Genomic DNA, 20,485 nt, shown 5'->3' with positions numbered 1-20,485 from the left:
CAAACAACTTAGAAACACTCTACTTATGTGAATGGTGCTCAGATTTCTTGGGAAAATATAAAAATCCACTTTTAACATAATTCTGTTGATAATAGTTGGAATTAGAGCTCTTTCTAATGCTGAAAGCCTGAATTTGTTTGATATTTGTCCGATATCTGGCCATCTGTGTTTATAAAGCAAATATTACACAAGGGCTTCTCAAAGTTTGGAGGTGGGTTAGTGGGAGGGATATTTGAGGTATTTCAGCTCCCCTGCTGTTGTCTCTGACATACTGTGAGAGTTCAGTCCAGCAGGACGATGCTCTTTCCACTGCTGTTATGGACGGCGTTGCTCTGTCACATCTCAGACGGCCAATGGAGTTCCTCTCGAATACGGTGCATTTAATATTTTATTAATTTGTTTAATAATGTATAAAAAGTTTACTTTTATTCTCGACATTGTTTTATAATGTGTTTATCTGGTCAAATGAACAGCAAGAGGGCAGTCTGCGGAACTGATATGGGAATAGTGTATTAGCATAGAAATATATATATACATATAGTGTTGTGTATTTTGTGCTTCTAAAAGAATTTTGTGAATTTTTTAATGGAAATAGTGGTTCATGCTGGGTTCATCTGTAACTGAGTTTGTTATCTGTGTTTACAGTGATCCGGTCATCGACCAGTCTCCTACGTAAGTACACAATGGTCCTCTGTCCTAGGCCCTTACGGTTAACAGACAGATGTGAGGGGTTGTTGGGAATGCGGAAGATTTTGTAAATATGAAATTATGATTGCATTATATTTGGTGCAATTTGGTAATATTTTTAACCCCAGATTGGCATCCATTTAAATTTCCAATGGGACGAGACCAAAGCGCTATTTTTTTGTTTGGACGTGTTAATGTTGAAAGGCCACAAAAAAATTTAACTACAGTTTTTTCCGTAAACCTACAGATAGAAACACAGTCCTTGCTGCTGATACTTTCATCCTGTGTAAAAAAATAAATTTGCCTTTTAGTCAATTTTATCGATTACTGACACAAGTTGTGTTGTAAAGCAAGGCAAAGTACAACTTCAGGGAAAGTCCAAAACGCTGTTTAATTACAGACTTCAAACTTATAACGATGACCAAACAACGAGTTCTATAGAAAAGGAGTGACTTATATAAAAAGACAGATCTGGATAATTAACTAAACACAGGTGATCGAGGTAAACTTATTAGGTTAAAAGAGACCAGGAACATGACCAAATAAGGGTACACAGGAACTAAAACAAAAACGGAAGACAGGAAAAAACTGAAACAAAGTCTCCATGGCAACTAAAAGTGTGACAATTACATAATCTGTGATTTCGGAGGAACATTTTGATGAATAATCTTGTATAGTGTTAAGTCAGTTTAAACCTCGTGGATATCCACACATTTGGCTTCAGTCAGCATACAATAAAGTTAAAGTTTTTAATACACAGAAGTTAATAAATCAAGCTCATGGAAAACAAAGGAAAATCTTTTCAGTCAAATGTGTTAACTTAACGAACAGTTATAATAAAAATATTGGAATATCCTCTTGATTACACAAAAATAATGTTCTTTTTAGCAACATCATATAACCCCTTTAACACTTAATCTTGACACACAGTCATGAGGGCTCTCTTGTCACGTGACAGCAAAATTACCTACTACATGTTGGTTACACAGATTTAAAATTGATTTATTCATTTATTTAGTTTTTTATTTATTTAAATCTCTTTTTATTCTATTATTATTATTATTATTATTATTATTATTAATAATAAAGAATTTAAGGTCCCCAGTGGCTTTTTTTTCTAGTTCATAAATTCTAGACACTCTAGAATACTTTTTGTTTGTTTGTTTGTTTGTTTGTTTTTTTAGGTTAGACCACCTTAACATTTTTGATTTTGCTACAGAATAACTGAAAATTATTTTTAATGTGGGTACTGAAAATGTGTGTTATAAAATATGCATGTTCTTGTTTAGGTTTTCTGTTTTAGCTCCAGCAAAGATAAGACCTGGAACAAAACAGAGAATCCTTCTGGAAGGTCACAAACTGTCCCACGCATTAGAGGTCTCAATCACGATCCATGATTACCCAGCCTCCCAATCTTCCTTAATGACGGGCTCTGTTATCCTCAATTCAGACAACAACTACAGCGCCCTCAAAACCTTCGAGGTTAGGTTATCTATGAATGTGTCTGTTCCTGTTTAGAATAAAGAGTTACATTTGTTTAAATGGTGCATGCTCAACATAATAAACAAATGAAATGTTGTCTTATTTAGATCGATCCCAATTTGCTTCAATCAGATGGAAAGAAGAAATATGTGAAGCTAGTTGCTAAGTTTGGTGGTTACCATCATGCAGAAAGAGTATTAATGGTCTCATTTCGCTCTGGATACATCTTCATTCAGACTGATAAACCGGTTTACAACCCTGGAGACACAGGTCAGCTTTCACAAGTCTGAGCACTCGCCACACTTATCGCTCTTTTATAATTAATTTTGTTCATTTTTTCTTGATCACTGTATTTTTCAGTGCGTTGCAGAGCTTTTGTGTCTGATGCTGAATTCCATGCTGCTGAAAGGACAATTTCTCTGGAGATTCAGGTGACTGTCACTGTATTTGCAAGAAAATACTTAATGTTTCTGGAACAATGCTTTACATTACAGTTTGTACACATTTCAGAATCCAGACGGTATTGCAGTATATGGTATGTCCAGAGCCAAAGCAATCGACGGGATACTCTCTAACACCTACCCCCTCTCTTCTATAGTCAAGTATACACGCAGAACAGAAATTTTATATTATTAAACCAGAAAAGTGATTAAAGTTTGAGCAACAAACTTTGAAGTTGGCTTGAGAAAGTCTAGCCTGAAAGTTTGAAGTAGTTGTAAAAACTTAAAAGTTTAGATGGATAGATTAGGAGTTAGATGTTGATAGCAAAGTTGCTAATGTTTTTAGCATGAATGGCATGTTTTTTTAGCATGATTAACATTGTACTAACATGTTTCTAGCATGATTCACATGTTGGCAGTATATTTCTAGCATGATTAGCATGTTGTTAACATGTTTCTAGTGTGATTTACATGTGGGTAGCATTGTTAGCATGTTTCTAGCATAATTAACATGTCACTAGGATGATTACTGTGTTGTTAACATGATTAGCATGTTGCTAACATGTTTCTAACATGATAAGCATGTTTTCAGTATGTTTGTAACATGATTAGTACGTTGTTGGCATGATTAGCACATTGCTAATCTGTTTTTATGATAATATGTCTTCTATGATATTCATTAAACTTTGTTAGTAACAGACAGCTTAACCCTCTCAGGCTCAAATTAAGTTTTAGTAACTTAGTACATTTAGTAACCTATAGTAAAGTTTTTAGTACTCCAGATTCATAAAATATGTATCTGGAGTAATAAGGTTTTTAGTTACTTTACTGTTGCAAATCTGCAACGTTTGCCTTGAGAGGGTTAAACATTCTAAGTCTAATTGTACAAAAGCTTTGATAATCTGTTTAATGAAAACCATTTGTATGATCAGTTAGAAAAGATACAGCAACCCGAATCAGAGCAGTCTGAAGGTCTGTCCCAAATTGGTTGGTTGTAGCTTGGAAACTCTGCGAGGAGATACAGTCCAAATTTTGTTTCTGAAGAAGAATCTTAAATAGCATTTCAGTAGGTTGGCTTTCTCAAGCCAGTTTAATAATAATGAACTGACAAAAATGTATACTGATTTACTGTATACTTTAGATATATGGCTGCTGACTAAGCATCTTTTTGATTTGCTAGAGAGGGCAAGTGGAAAGTGGTTGCAAAGTTTGATCAGGGAAAAGAAAACATTTTCAGCCGAGAGTTTGAAGTCAAGAAATATGGTAAGCCCTTCATATTACATTCAGAATCTGCTTGATGTTTCTCTGTCAGTGGGTTAACAGCATTTCTTCTCTCTCCCAAGTGCTCCCGGCATTTAATGTCACTTTGTCTCCAAAGACATCCCACCTCAGACTAGATGCAGAAAAGTTGGAGGTAGAAATAACAGCCAGGTGTGTGAATCAAACTCTGATGATCTCAAAGTATTTGGACATTTAAGTAACATTTACAATTTGCATGGATATATATATATATATATATATATATATATATATATATATATATATATATATATATATATGTATATATATATATATATATATATATATATATGTATATATATATATATATATATATATATATATATATATTCAGAATGATTTCTGAAGGATTATGTGACACTGAAGACTGGAGTAATGATGCTGAAAATTCAACCTTACAGGAATAAATTAAACTTTAAATTGTAATAATATTAGGCAATATTACTTTTTTTTACTGTATATTTGAATGTGAGTGTGTTGACTTCTTACACCTGTGTTATTTAAATTGTCAAATATTTTGAGGTTGCCGCCATGTGTTTTTCTTCCAGGTATCTTTATGATGAACCAGTGAAAGGTGTTGCATATGTGCTGTTTGGTATTGAAATTGATGGTGAAAAGAAGAGACTCACATCTATGAAGCAACTAAATGATGTAAGTGGTTTAACAAGGAAAACAAACTTTAGTTTAAGAACCTTAAATCAGCTTTATAGCACAAGACTCTTGTTACTCCATGTGTTATTTTGCAGCTGAATGGAGGAAAGGTTTGTTTGACTATGGAAGAGATAAAGAGAGCCTATCCAGACACAAACAGCCTACTGAGGTCTTCTGTGTACGTCAAAGCATCAGTTTTGACCAGCTCAGGTGGGAATATCATTAAAAACCACTCACGATCCAGTGGCAACTGCAAAGGAACCCATTGGAATCCCGTCCAAACTCTTTAGAATTATTATTGTGAGTTATTGAAAAAAACCTGTCTCCCTTCTTCTCCTCAGGTAGCGACCTTGTGGAAGCAGAGAAATCTGGTATTAAAATAGTAATGTCACCCTACGTGCTCTCCATCAGGGACACACCAAAGTATTTCAAACCTGGCTTGCCGTTAAGCATGACGGTAATTTGAGTTTCTGTTGCCACAGTTACTGCTTGAAAAGGTAGTTAACCCTTCATATAGTTTCAAACAGGAATGGAGAAATGCAGCAAAAATTCCTAGCTGCTCTTTTCCATAAAATAAAAGTGAATGGTGAACACAGGCTGTCAAGCTCAAATTTTTTTTCTTTAAATATCATTCATATAGTGTAATAGCCTTAATTAATATTTTAGTTTAAGTTTCAGTAATTTTTTTAATTATTTAGATATTTTAAATTATAAAAATATATATATTTTATAAATTAGCTTTATTACATTTAAAGTTTTATAAATCTTTATTAATTTAACTCATTTTTCAGTTCATTTCTAATTTCTTAGTTCTTAGTTTTTATTCTAGTATTTTGTTATCTATTTAATAATTATTTCTTTTAACAAAAATGTATGAAAGGTCCATATTTTGATCTATATTTGATATCTTTTGGAGCCATAAAAGGGTTTTGTGTGACATTAATTGAAGTAATTTACAAAAAAAATATGGCAAAATATTTTTAAAATATTTATACATGTGTGTGTGTGTGTGAGGTGTATGTATATATATATATATATATATATATATATATATATATATATATATATATCAACAATGCAATCATGAAATCGGACTAGATTATATATTGAATCTGGTTTCATGATTGCATTGTTGATATTAGCTCCTGCTGTTTTTTTTTTAGGTTACTGTGAGTGACCACGACGGATCTCCAGCACGTAATATTCCTGTTAAAATCAATTTTTTTGAAAGCCCAATCACCGCACACAGCGGCTCCATCAAAATCTCCATCAACATGCCTGAAATTTTTAGCACACAGATACTTAAAGTAAGTCCCTCCCAGAAACGCATATAGAAACAATACAACATTGTTTATGACTGTCAGCTGAATGTATGTATTGATGTATAGGTGGAGACAGCAGATCCTTCACTGAAACCAGAACAGCAGGCCATTCAAGAGATGCATTTGGAGCCATATGCCTCTTTTAATGACTTCAGGAACTACTTGCACATCTCAGTGGGCGGCAGTCGAGTGGTGGTGGGTGACACACTCAACATCCAAGCTCACATCAAATCTACCTCACCACAACAAAAAAAACTTGTGGAGCACCTGACATATGCCGTAAGTTTGTGACTGGGGACATATTTGGAAAGACAGTTAATGGAATCTCAGTATTACTAACACTTATCATGGTTCCTGTAGGTCTTAAATAAGGGAAACATAATCCACGCTGTTAGGATGAATGTCAGAGACCTGGATGTCATAAACATTCCTCTGCTGGTAACCTCAGAAATGCTACCTGCATTTCGCTTTGTGGCCTACTACATTTTGCCATGGCAGTACAAGGCAGAAGTGGTGGCAGACTCTGTGTTTGTGGATGTGGAGGACCGGTGTGTAGGTTCGGTGAGTTTGTGTGACATCCATGACCAATTATTAACATAATAAAGATGCACATTCTAGCATTTTATGGTACGTTTTGGGGTCAAACACTGAAAAATACTACTTTCATTAGTTCACATCCTGCAAGTTTTAAATCTGAAAGTGCACTATAAAGTTATTGTCTTTCAAATGAAAGTGTAGACTCTGAATCATTGAAATTAGTCGTTTTTAAAATGAAATCCCAAGCTGTTTCATGTTGAAAACAACATGAAACATTAGCATATTGCCCACTCACTTGTTGGTCTTTTTGCGTTCGTCTGAATGAAAATCTTAATTAATTCTTTGCCACTAGGTGCAGCTTTTTGAGCGGTAAATATTGTGGTTTCCCTGGTAATGCTGTACACAAAACAGTACTGTTCTCACAAACACGGCTTTATCAGGCATTACAGGGATAATAAAGTTAAAACAAGACCAATTTGACCAATCACCACCGATTAACATTACACAAAGAAAGGGTTTAGAAAAATGAATCATTGAGTGAATAGTTTGGGAGTCGTTGCACAAGTAAGGTAAAAATAAATGCATATTATAAGACAATGAAAGTGTTTTTTGACCTTTCATGCATGTCAACCTGTTGTTGGGGACTCCCAAAACCAAAATATGAACCTGTTGTTACCACTAATAGGGGCACTTTAAGAAACCTACTCTTATCCCAGAACTTTAAGAAAACTACAGACTGGTATCCCTTCTTCCCTTCATTGCAAAAACACTTGAAAGAGTTGTATTCAACCAAGTATCAGCCTTTCTCACACAGAACAAACCTTCTGGACAGCAACCAGTGTGGCTTCAGAAAAGGACATTCAACCAAGACTGCCCTGCTCTTGGTTGCTAAAGCCTTAAGACTGGCAAGAGTGGTTTTCAGATACTTGCTAGATCTGTCTGCTGGTTTTGACATGGTTTACCATCCAATCCTTCTGTGAACTCTCCAAGTCCAAGTCACAACATCCAGCTCCCGGGGTGCCTCAGGGCTCAGTTCTTGGACCACTTATTTTCTCTGTCTTCATGGCACCACTAGATTCTGTCATTCAGAAACAATGCTTTTCTTATCACTTCTAGGCTGATGACACTCAACTCAACCATCCTGATGATCCGACAATACGTAGCTGTTTGAATCTGAGCATGTCTAACAGATATTTCTTGCTGGGTGAAGAACCATCACCTTCAGCTCAATGTTGCCAAGACAGAACTGTTTGTACTTTCAGGCAACTCAACATAAGATCACAATTTATCCATCCAGCTAGGCACATAAACATAACACCTTCCAGGGCTGCATTTCCCAAAAGCATCATAAGCCTACAGTATTAAGAAGAATTCCCTTTCTTTCGGAACATGCTTCACAACTCCTTGTTCAAGCTCTTGTTCTGTCCAGGCAGGACTATTGCAATGCTTTATTGGCAGGACTTCCAGCCAATTCTTTAACCATCTTCAAGAAAAGGCTAAAGACACATCTCTTCCATTTACACTTGACCCTCTAACGCTAGAACTCTCTCTTCTATTTCTATTCTCTCTACTTGTTTTCTTTTTAATTATTATGCATTTTTTTTATTTATCATAAAAAAACTTGTCACTTATATTGTTACTATTTTGTTGATTTGATTGCTTCTATTGTTGTTATTTGTTAGTTGCTTCAGATAAAAGCATCTGCTAAATATTTTCAATATATTACCATTCAGATTTAAAATAATTATAATAAAAAAATGTATTCAGCAAGGTTGCATTAATTTGATAAAAAACGTATAACAAGCTGTAAATCAAACTTTCTATTTATTAGAAATCCGGAAAAAAGTTTCCCAAAAAGTCAAGCAGGACACCTGTTATCAATTTTGAATCTGAAAATTCAGCCATTCCATCACAGGAATAAATTATATTTTAAAATGTATTACAAAACTAAACAACTGTTTGAAGGTGTAATGATATTACTCAATATTATTGTATTAAATGGTAAGCATAAGAGGCTTCTTGTGACCACAAATTTCTAATTGGAGATGTATATAAATTGTTAAATAAATAAAAATACAATCCAATTATTTAAATATTTAAAAGAAAAATTTCATAGAAGCAGTAATATTAATGTATGATTTATGATCCAAATATTTATTATATTTATTTCAAAACATTTCATAGATGTGCCTCAGTGAAACATGTTATTCAATTGCGTAAGTAATTCTGCTTCTGGCATTCAAACCACTTTTTCAAAAATCACCAAAAAAAGGCCAAATCAGTTTAATGCCATAACTATTGCTTGCATCTCTATTTATTTCTATTTTCATATGTTTGCAAACTTTTATTTTACTGTGTTTGTGATTGTATTAGCTTAGTGTTGGTCCAGTGGAGAGAGAAAAACTCAGTTCATACTCACCAGGAAGCAGCATTACACTTGAAGTGAAAGGAGACCCGGGGGCAAAGGTCAGCCTGGTTGCTGTGGATAATGCCATCTTTCTGTTGAGTAAAAACCGTCTGACGCAGAAGAAGGTAAGTGGTGATATAGTTTTCACTCCTGAATCTTCTCCAGAGCCTCGTAGATACTCATGTCTCTATGGTTCAGGTGTGGGAGGTGGTGAGTCAGGGAGATATGGGCTGCACCGCAGGAGGAGGCGAGAATAATATGGCTGTTTTCAGTGACGCAGGACTGATGTTTCATTCCAGCACAGGGGGATACACAGACTACAAAAAAGGTCTTCACACACATACACAAAATTAACATTTAATATATTTCTTCTAAAAAAAAATAGTAATTACTATGAAGCTTGTCTCTCAATGCTTTTTTTATTCCTTCAGAATTCTGACTTCACAATTAAGTTTATATCTCACAATTCAGAATTTTCTTCTCAGAATGCTGCAATTATATATGACAATGCTGTGTTTCTTAATTCAGAAATGTGAGAAAAATGGCAGTTACCTTTTTTTATTTATTTATCCTGTGGCAGAAACAAGCTTACATACATTACACTACCGCTCAAAAGTTTGGGGTCAGTATAATTCCTAAAATGTTTTTGTGACTGTATTACAAAAATACAGCAAACAGTAATATTTTGAAAAAGTATTGCAATTTTAAAATGTAACTTATTCCAGTGATGGCAAAGCTGAATTTTCAGCATCATTACTCCAGTCTTCAGTGTCACATGATCCTTCAGAAATCATTCTAAGATGCTGATTTACTGCTCAAGAATTTTCTTATTATTAGTAATCTCAAAAACAGTTCTGCAGCTTAACATTTTTGTGGAAACCATGAGTCATTTTCCTTTGTATGGTTTATTTGAAGTGGAAATCTTTAGTAACCTTATATACATCTTTACTGTCACTTTTGATGAATTGGATTATGAATTTAATGCAACTAAAATCATACTGACCCCAAACTATTGAAAAGTAGTTTATATAAAACAAATCAAAGGCTTCAAAGCTAATGAGGACAGCAGCAACACAAATGGCATGAGTTTTTGGTCATACAAATATATCATCAAAAATCCAGAAGGAATACATTTCTTTGGCTGTATGCTGGCATAGGTTGCACATGATGTTAGTAAATAGATTGGTTAATGTTAACTGTTAACTTTAGGCTTCAGTTGCTATACAGCCAATAGTTTACCAATAGTTAACAAAACAATTTATTGTTGGTTAAGGTTATTGTATTGTGATGACAGTGCTACCAATTTATCTCTTGAGCATGAACTTGACCTTCAGCATCCACAATCCATTCACCATCTTGGTTTCAAACTAGATGATTAATGGAACGAAATGTTTATCCTATCCATTGCATGTGAGGCTATAAACTTGCAGTCATTTAATCAATCCAATGGACTCCCAATGGACAAAATAAAGACTCCCCTTACATTTGTCACAAATACAACACAAAATAGAAGTCAAATTGTTTATGAATGCAAATATTGGTTTGGAAACATTTAATCTTAAAGGTTTCAAAAAAGAGGTTTTCACAGTGATGCTATATAAGAACAATTTTTGGTTCCACAAAGAACCTTTCAATGAACAGACCAATTCCTAAAAGATCCACTTTTTCTTATTGAGAAGATCCTTTTAAAATCTAAAGAACCTTTATCAACTATAAAGAACCTTTTGTGCAATGGAACGATTCTATGGATGTTAAAGGTTCTTCATGGAAACCATCAATGCCAATAGAGAAATAATCATTCATTTCAAGAGTGTATTTCCGTTGGTTTGTTTGGAATAGATTGCTCCAGTAGATCTAGAAGACGACGTTCTGCTGCCAAACTGCAGCTCAAAGAGCAACTGGGTGAGTCTGTCATTATTACATCAGAAATCCTTGAAAAGTTTGGTATGTTAGTTTGTTAGAGAAGTGGAGATATAGAAAGTGTTAGCAGAAGTGCTAGCTAAATGTAAGCTAATGTGCTAAGTCATCCTAAACACTTTCTTTTCTCTCAGAGAAGGTATATACGGACGAGCTCCTGCAGAGATGTTGTGTGGATGGCATGAGGGAGATCCCCATGTCATATTCCTGCTACCGTCGCTCCCTCTACATCACCGAGGACTGGAGCTGCGTGTTGGCTTTCCTTCGCTGTTGCGCGGAGTACAGAGGGGAGGAGCTCGGTGTTGTCACCAGGCCTCCGACAACCACCCCTCCACCAACCACCACCCCTGCACACCCCACCATGGCCTACATTGAATATATAGAGGAGCGTGTTTATTTTCGTGTTAATTCCATGCCAAAGCTTTTTGCTCTTCCTGGGCGTATGGGATCTTCTCCCATCCTTGAAGCGCGAGAGGACAGTTATGATGAAAACATCGTAGAAGAAGAAGAGGAGCAGGTGGAAGAGTTTGAGGAAGACGATTTAGCTGATTTAGAGGACATTTACGTGCGTAGCAAGTTCTTTGAGTCATGGCTGTGGACTGACATTAGATTACCCAGCGTTCCCAAGTCTAATGGGTAGGAGTTCGGCCTTTGACTCCATATAGACGTCTAATTTATATCATGTTTGTTGATAAAAGTGTCTTTCCGTGTGTATATTGCAGGTTGGCTGTACTTCCAGTGAACACTGTTCTTCCTGACAGCATCACTCAGTGGGGGTTTCTAGCCATCAGTGCTTCACCTCAGACAGGTAAACAGCTCTGTCCGGTTGTCTGTGTGGCAGAGCTTCTTCAAAGCCACAGATAGCAGATTCTAAAATTCTTGCACTCTTTTTCTAGCGCAGCCAAACAATAAATCACAACTGCTTTTATACACGTTCTATAAGCTAGAATAGAATACAGCCAATATTGTTTTCTTGACAATATTGTTTATTAAATTATGAATTTTAATACAAAATTTGAAGAACATATGAATTACAAATTTTGTTACTTGATATTTATTGTTACATTTTATTATTTAACTAATTTGCTTTTAATACGAATTTCTGCATATGACTTATGAATGTTTTCGTAATAATGATTTAGCTTTTAATGCGACACGTCAAGTTTATCTGCATATGAATTGCAAATATTTTTATCAATCAGTATTTAGCTTTTAATGGAACATTTTGAATATATCTGAATATGAATGACAAATATTTGATGAATAATTATTTCGCTTTTAATGCTGCATGTCAAGCATTTCTGCATACGAATTAAAATATTTAAATGAATAGTTAACTAGTAACTAGTGTTTAATAGTTAAACTAATAGTTAAAAGCGTTTAAAAAATAAAAAAAAACAACACTGACAAAAAAAAAAAATGCATTTGGCTGAATAACTTTAATAGCTTTAAAAAAACAAAACGTAAAAAAGCAATTGTCAAAATGATTGTCTGAGAATGAGATTGTTCCTGGTTTGTGCCCGTCTTACAGGTTTCTGTGTAGCTGAGCCGTATAACGTCCGGTCGTCAAAGCCGTTCTTCATAGACCTGCGGCTGCCTCACTCAGTGTCCAGAAATGAACATGTGGAAATCAAAGCTGTGGTGCACAACTACAGGAGCTCCAAACTGGAGGTCAGTTTCACACCACCGCAAAACAACAACCACTTGCCCTCTTCAGTTTATCTGTGTCTCGACCTGAACACTGTGTCTGTTCGCAGGTCATGGTGATCCTGGATAAGACAGAGGACATGTGTAGCGTGGCATTTAGCGGACAGCACAGACAGCAGGTCTCGGTACCGGCCGGCTCCTCCAAGCTGATTTCATACACCGTCATCCCTCTTAAAACAGGAGAGCTCCCCTTGCAGGTCACTGCCGTCGCCGCCTCCTTCATGGGACAGGATGCAGTGAGGAAGAATCTGCGTGTGGTAGTAAGCGAGCTCCTAAAACCTGCTCTGTCTTGGACCTCACACTTAATAATGAAAATATAGTTTTTATTGGTTGTTTTTTTTAAATGTTGGTGCAATAACTGTGTGGAATATGATGTTATATCTTGCGTTTTAGGTCGAAGGCATCCAGACGATTAAAGTGAGAAGCTTTGTGCTGAACCCCTCTGAGAAAGGAGACAGCGGTAAGGCTGGCTGTAAATAATATGCAAATAAAAAAAGTCTTTTGCTTTGTAATATCACACTTTATACATGTTTTACATTTTAACAGTTATATATATATAATTTCCTTCATGTCAGCTGGTAGACAGCAGATAGAAGTGGAGAAGATGCAGTTGGACGCCGTCGTGCCGAAATCCCTGCCGGAGACATTTGTTAATGTCAGAGGTTTGACTTTTTATTAAGCCTTATTCATAATATTATAGTAACTGAGTATTAACTCTCAAGTGCATTACGGATATTTGATGGCAGCTGTCAAGTGTTTCCCAGTTTTGCTTTTTCAGAAGGTTTTTTTATTTGTATATAATTTCCCCAGGTGATTTGCTGGCAGACAGCATTGATAACTCTATTAAGGAGGACTCTCTGGCAGCGTTGATCCGGATGCCCGGCGGGTGTGTGGAGCAGAACCTGGCCAGAATCACGCTGCCGCTCATTGCCGCCCATTACCTGGACCGCAGTGGAAACTGGGACGAAGTGGGAATAGATCGCAGAGAAGAGGCCATCAAATACATCCAGACAGGTGCAATGAGACCTAAACAGGGATGAACATCGCCATTTAGATATTGAAACAATAAATGATATTTTTTAACTTTTTTCATACTCAGGGTATGAAAATCAACTTAATTACCGGAAAAGGGATGATTCATATCCTCCCTATTCTAAAGAAGGCACCAGCACATGGTATTAATCCCAGCACGTTACTTATTACAGCTTCACGTTGAACATTTCCCAGTAGAGTTCATGTGTCTTTATGTTCTGTCCATCTCAGGATCACTGCATATGTGGTGAAGGTTTTCTCCATGGCAAAATCATTTATTAGCGTCGATGAGAAGCATCTGTGTGGCCCTCTGGTGTACCTGCTCAAGAACAAACAGCATCCTGATGGGTCCTTTCGGGAGGACAACCCTGTATACGACACCAGTATGACGGTGAGGATTCATAGCTATGTTTGTATTAACTGGAGTAGTTTCGTAATATACAGTGGAAGGGGAATACTAGCATGCTGTGTTGTGATACAGGGAGGCCTGCAGGGCTCTGAATCCAGAGTGTCCCTGACCGCATTCGTGCTCATTGCTTTGGCAGAGGCACAAAATGCTGTTACCTGCCAAGAGCCAGACCTCGACATACAGGTAACTTCAGTCTTTAAAACTGCTAAAAATGTGTATTACACAACAAATGTACAGGACAATAGTTAGATTAAATAATTAGGACAATAAAAGAAAACAAAGGATTATTACAATATCTATAAAATAAAGCTATACTAGATTATAAGGACAATAGCTAAATGAAATAATTAGGACAACTGATAAATTAAATAATTAGTACATATATATATATATTTATTTATTTTATTTTTTTTAATTTGAAAGTATATTTTTCACTCTCTATAGATATATTTTTCAGGTCTGTAAGGCATAGTTTAGCGCTCAAGTTCACAGAGAAAGCATACCCTGTTTACTTTCATTATTTTACAAAAGCGCAATGTTTTGTTGCTATAGTGAGTGCACACATATTAACATAGAGGCTTTACAGATATGAAAGATGTATTACTCTTATTTGTATGACTAAATTGATGAAGTATTTTTAAGAGCAAGTGACCGCACTGGTGCCTCCATCTGTCCTGTAGTGGGCGCTTTCACACTTCGCACAGAAACTTGAATTGCGTAAATTTTTCTAGGTTAACATTAGATTGAGCGGTTATGTAAAGTTGCTACTACTTACATATTTTAGATGATAAGCCATTTAGGTCAATTAATGATAGTCAAGCGTTTGGATGTACTGTATTACCACAAAATCTAGTTGTTAACGATTTGTCCATCACGGACTGTGTGACAACACAACTTTTTTCCCTGCGACTAAGGGACTAATACAATTTTGGTCGACCAAGCCTCTTTTCATTGACTAAAGGTTAGTCGACTATTAAGGGGCAGCCCTAGAATTAAGTAAATTGAGTAAACGCTAAATTAAATAGAACATAGCTAAATTAAATTAAATTAGGACAATTAGCTCAATTGTGGTACTGATTTTATTTTCTCCATTTGATCGTTGCAGGACAAATCCAGAAAAGCAGCAGTGTATCTAAGAGAGCATTTCCCCCGACTGACGAGGCCATATACAGCGGCTATAGCATGCTACGCTTTAGCTGTATCCAACCACGGCTGCATAAAGAGCATGTTACTAAAATTAGCTTCGCCTGGTACTTAACCTTTAAAAACAAACAAAATATCTCGCTTCGTATGGTCTTTTCTTTTTAATCTGCACTTTCTGTCAACAGATCGTTCCCACTGGCCTGACTCTAGTAATAATTTCTTCAAACTGGAAGCTACTGGTTACGCATTGTTAGCGCTGATCAAAGGTGGTCACATGGAAGATGCAGCCACCCCTTTTCGATGGCTGAATGAGAACCGTGGCATTGGGGGAGGATACGGCTCTACTCAGGTAAAAACCACAAGAAAAGCTTCACTAATTGTCTTCACCAATAATCTGTATTTAAGGTAAATTAATGACTGTTTCTCTCCCACCAGTCCACTATGGTGGTGCTCCAGGCCCTGTCTGAGTATCTGGTGAAGAGGCCTCCTCCTGATGACCTCAATCTGTTGGTGCAGCTCAGTGTTCCTGGTCGAAGTGACGTACGCTGGACATTCAATCCAAAAATGGCATATCAGGCCCGATCATCACGGGTGCGATCTCCCATCTTTCAAACTCTCTTTTGTTGACACGAGTTATTATCAGAGTTGGCGTAACGCATTACAAATAACTGACACAATCCATAACAAACCCATAACAAATTACGTTATCAGATTACTTTTTCAAGTAATTAGTAAAGTAATGCATACATTTTTAATTTAAAAGAAAATACCTGAGTAACGCCAGTTACTTTGTTTCCCCATTTATTGAGCAACAGTTCTCCTGTCCTCATGCTGAGAGAAATCAGGAGTAAGTGCGAGGCGTTGTGTGTTACTGTAGTTCTAGACTCAGTGTCAATATGCATTTACTCATATCTCCTGCTCAAAAACAAAATTAATCAAAATCAAATTTCTCAAAATTAATAAAATCAGTGAAATGTAAACTCAGAATATGAAGCGAACGTGCAATAATTAACTGTTAACACAGATACCCTTTTCGTATTTAATCACATTTTAGTAACCAGTATCTTTACTGCTGACTTTTTATGATCCAATTCAACCATATTAATAAGCAAAAATGACTCTAGATAAACATAACATTTCAGTTTATTTTATTTATTGCTAAGGTGTGTTTTCTTTCTTCTTATTCTGCGATCCAGAATGGCAGCACAGGTTAAAGGTTTATTTGAGCTGCGCCCTCTATTGTACAGACATAATTTGACATTTTCTTCAGTACGAGGCCGATAGGGGTAACACAATGATCCGGCAAACTCAGACAGACTTGTCTACAAGATAACAGAAAGGATAAAAGAATCAAGGAGGAAAGTCACTTTCGTTATCTCTTCCAGGTTCCTCTTGACCAGAAATTCACAGTGGAGGCTTCTGGGAAGGGCAAGGGAGTTTTGGAGGTGCTACATTCCCAAATTTACAAGAAAGTATTGAATTAGAATATAAAATCAAGACGTCATTTAGTTACAAACCTTTCTATGTTGCGTTTTATGAATCCCAGGTAGTGACGGTGTACCACCAGCTTCCTGATGTGTATGAGAACAGCACGTGTAATGGCTTTCAGATGGACGTCTCCGTCGCTGAGACTAATGGTGCGCTCTCGACTGGTTATACCCTAACTTAATACAGTAAAGAACCGTAATTGATATGCTGAGACATTTACATTTAAAATTGTTCAATATACAGCTCTTAGAAGTGAAAAAGAACAAATCATCTGATAATAAAAGATCACTCTTCGATCCATTTTAGAAAAAACCCCACCGGATGTAGAAAAGTCATACAGACTCAATATCAATGTGAGGTGAGTGTTTCCGTATAGATAGACATCTTTTTTTTAGATAGCTAAATTAACTAGTTCTGTACCCATAATTCACTGCTTTGCACTCCCAAAGGGCTCTGGAGGGGCGTCAAGTAAGGATGGTGATTCTTGACATCGGTCTGCCCACCGGCTTTGAGCCGGAAAACTCAGATTTAGAGATGGTAAGACCAAACTCATGACATAATGTAGCATTACGTTAGCAATAGCAGCTAACTGTGTTGTAGCCTACCTGACACCATTTTAAGGCATACATGCGTGCTCCAGACATGAATGGTCTAATTTTGGCCAAATTCAGCAGCACTGCATGCATCTATCATGGAGAATTCCCATAATGCACTGTGGCTAGCTAGATCCAAAAAAAAAAAAGTACAGTAAATGTTGATTAGAAATATTATAATAAATATCACATTTTAAAACCAGATTTTTCTACCCAACATTTTTGTGTGTTTTGTATTTAATGCTAAGAATGTTGTGCTTTTAGCTTATCAACAAATTAACATCAAGCTCTACTGGAATCAATGTTAACTGGGTCTATTTGTGTGGTGCACAGATTGCTAATTATAATCTTAAAATTATAAAATCTGTCTTAAAATCTGTCACCTTGACAGTTAGGATGCTAACTATGTAGGCAGCTACCTATGTAGACAGTAAGCAAGCCAACTCGTTAGGTTATAGAAGAGATCATGTCTAGTGTGATTTTCTAGCTCACAAATTCAGTGGATCGCTACATCAACAACTTCCAAGTGGTGGACAACCTGAGCGACAGAGGATCCCTCATAATTCACCTGTTTAAGGTAACCTAACAACCACCCTTATAGTTCACACTTGTGTAGCATGATGTCAATGAAGGTATCATTGAACGTTTGTCTTTGTCCGAATGTCCCGGACAGGTGTCCAGTACTCAGACAGACACGATCTCGTTCAGACTGCATCAGAAATTTAAAGTGGGACTCCTTCAGCCTTCTACTGTCACAGTGTACCAGTACTACAACAAAGGTTCATACACACGTTTACTTAGCTATGTTTGCTAAAGTGCACTTCTAACCTAAACCCTTAAACATAATACTTTGGCATCCATCTCACCTCATGTTGTTTCTGTTATAGGCATAAATAGCTTAAATTCTGAGCAACTGGACATGCAATTACTTTCATAGAAATGAACAGCGACATTAGCATAAAAAAATAATTAATGCAATTTAAAATACTTAAGTCCATTCATTCAGAACATGTTTTTTTAATTTAAAAAATGCAAGACGCAGGGTACTGGAATGGGAAAAATAATGTTTTTGAATGTCCTCTTTTGAAATCTGGAGTGCTGTGTTTTATGCGCGAAACGTAAATATTAAAGGTAGGCTAGGTGATTTGGGAGTGGCAAAAGCAAGCTAAATTTGACAGAATAAGATCTCGCCCTCCCTGCAAATTACTCTCCAAAGCCACGCCTCCTCCAAAACACAGGCTAACCAGCGACGAGATGAGAGACGGCGTTCGTGGAGGGTTGAATGCAATGCTGTCAGATTTCCTTACGTCTTATTCACCAGTGAGAAAACTTTACAGTACAAAGTGCATAATATTTCAATAATAACGCGTTACGTTCTTGTTCTGTGTAATGGAAAGTTCTGATGATGTGATAGCCCTTGGAGCAAGTGATATGTTTGGACGAACATTTTATGTTCCTATGCTGTGCGATCCACAGACGATACAAATACAAATAAATACATTTAGACCACTTTACTCAGTGATTGTTATCAATATGTAAAGATAGATTCGACCTTGCTAGCAAAAACATTGAATCAAATCACCTACCCGGTTTTTTAACATAACCTGCGTGATTTTGTGAGGTCAAGACATTTTAAACATGCTTTATGTCAGGGGTTTTCAAACATTTTTGTGCTATGTACCTCTAAATATTATTATTTTATTATTAAATATGATAAATATTATGATAGTATTAGTGTTCCTGTAGCTCAAGTGGTAGAGCTTTGCGAGATTGCGTTATCAAGCGCAAGGTTGGGGGTTCGATTCCCCAGGAACACATGATATGTAAAAATGGATAGCCTGAATGATCTGTAAGTCGCTTAGCATCTGCTAAATGCGTAAGTTTATTTAAATTTAAATTGAATTTATCTCCTTGCAAGGGACTCCAATTGTAAAATAAGAAATAATGAAAATCTACGTTCTAGTAAAATGAACTCTAGTCATCATTGTTGTATATACAATGTCAAATGTTAGTTAGCTTGCAGGGCTAATCGCGCTTTCTGTTGTTTCAGATAAACGCTGTAGCAGGTTCTACTCTCCTCCCGAAGACAAACAGCAGCTTGATCAGATCTGCAAAGACAGTGTGTGCCGCTGCTCACAGGGTCAGTTTAGCAGGACTGCCTTTGTGTTTTCAGAGTCTAACATAACCAGTTATAAAACCTTTATAAACCTTTCTTCAGGTGACTGCTGTGTACTGAAGAAAGACTCTGCATCTTTTAGTAAAGACCAGCGCAAGGCCGCAGTATGCGATGGATTACATCACGGTGAATGTTTTTTTTGAGGAAAAAGCCGTCATGTCATGAGTCACGTCATGATCTCTTCAGTAAACGTGTGTCTCTTCTTCAGCGTACAAGGTCAAACTGATCAGCGCCAGCCAGAGTCACTACGACCAGTATGAGATGGAGATTGTGGAGGTCATCAAAGAGGGTACGTCTACTAGAGTCTGGTTTCCTGTCATAAGCAGTCGTCTGACTCATGTATCTCCATCTGTGCTCGTTTAGGGACTGAGGAAGGGCTAACTGAGCAGGAAAGGAGGACGTTCCTCTCTCATGCGAGCTGTAGGACAGGACTTGATTTGAGAGAGGGACAGGACTATCTGATCATTGGGCCCATCACTGATGTTTGGCACGCAGGGAGCACGTCCAAAAAGTGAGTAGCGTATTAGCACTGGAAATGAATCTATTATGGTTTGTCTTTCATGATTCGGCTGTGTTTTCTCTCTCAGGTATGTGTATACGCTGGGTAAGGACACGTGGGTCGAGCGCTGGCCGTCCAAGTCTGAATGCGGGGCTGGATCCACACTGGAGGAGAAATGCGGCGCGCTGAAGAGCTTCGAGAAGGCAATGACAGAAAGCGGCTGTCAGACTTGAGACAGATGTTGGCAAAACTGGATTCTGAGTCTGCGGCTTTTTACGATGCATTAAAAAACAAACTAAAAAAATATGCTAACAGCCAGTTATTTACTGCTTCGTGTGAAACAGGATGATTGTAAAAACAAACTAATAGCTCCTGTTATACTGTACGTATATCAAAGATAAAAGTGTTACAAAACCGTACTGTTATGTTGTATATATTTTTACATTTTTTAATGAATTATCTTATATTTCTTAATTGAATTAGCTAAAAAGTATTATTCATTTATTAATATAATTTGAAGTAAAATGTCATTTAAAATCCAGCCATGGACAAAAATATTTATCAAGGCCATGAATTAAGAATTCTTTTAATTAATTGGTACAACATGACCATGAATTATTGGAAATACAACAACTAAACCAATTAAATTAACAGGCACAATTTAATGGAATTAACACAACAACAACAACAAAATTT

The 20,485-nt window shown here is 36.5% G+C and overlaps 1 protein-coding gene across 1 annotated transcript; it reads left to right on the top strand.

The window, feature by feature from the left end:
- The first annotated feature begins 226 nt into the window (after positions 1-226).
- On the top strand, positions 227-20,206 carry LOC113065133 (complement C3-like). The gene is made up of 41 exons (XM_026236340.1): positions 227-374; positions 646-672; positions 1,977-2,169; positions 2,277-2,439; positions 2,530-2,600; positions 2,680-2,771; positions 3,790-3,872; positions 3,953-4,040; positions 4,457-4,559; positions 4,655-4,769; positions 4,901-5,016; positions 5,723-5,866; positions 5,948-6,160; positions 6,242-6,442; positions 8,792-8,950; positions 9,024-9,153; positions 10,665-10,727; positions 10,877-11,378; positions 11,465-11,550; positions 12,274-12,413; positions 12,500-12,709; positions 12,843-12,909; positions 13,025-13,111; positions 13,260-13,463; positions 13,549-13,624; positions 13,713-13,872; positions 13,963-14,073; positions 14,996-15,140; positions 15,219-15,382; positions 15,469-15,624; positions 16,419-16,478; positions 16,580-16,670; positions 16,828-16,879; positions 16,971-17,058; positions 17,602-17,691; positions 17,788-17,893; positions 19,165-19,254; positions 19,333-19,416; positions 19,499-19,579; positions 19,654-19,801; positions 19,878-20,206. Exons 1-41 carry the CDS (start codon positions 298-300, stop codon positions 20,020-20,022), a joined length of 5,181 nt encoding a protein of 1,726 aa, XP_026092125.1. The 5' UTR covers positions 227-297; the 3' UTR covers positions 20,023-20,206.
- Positions 20,207-20,485: the final 279 nt, after the last annotated feature.

This window comes from Carassius auratus, chromosome 47 (assembly GCF_003368295.1).
Source record: "Carassius auratus strain Wakin chromosome 47, ASM336829v1, whole genome shotgun sequence".
NCBI classification, from domain to species: Eukaryota; Metazoa; Chordata; class Actinopteri; order Cypriniformes; family Cyprinidae; genus Carassius; species Carassius auratus.
Note: the sequence above shows the minus strand (reverse complement) of the source record. Positions and strands in the feature narration are given on the sequence as shown.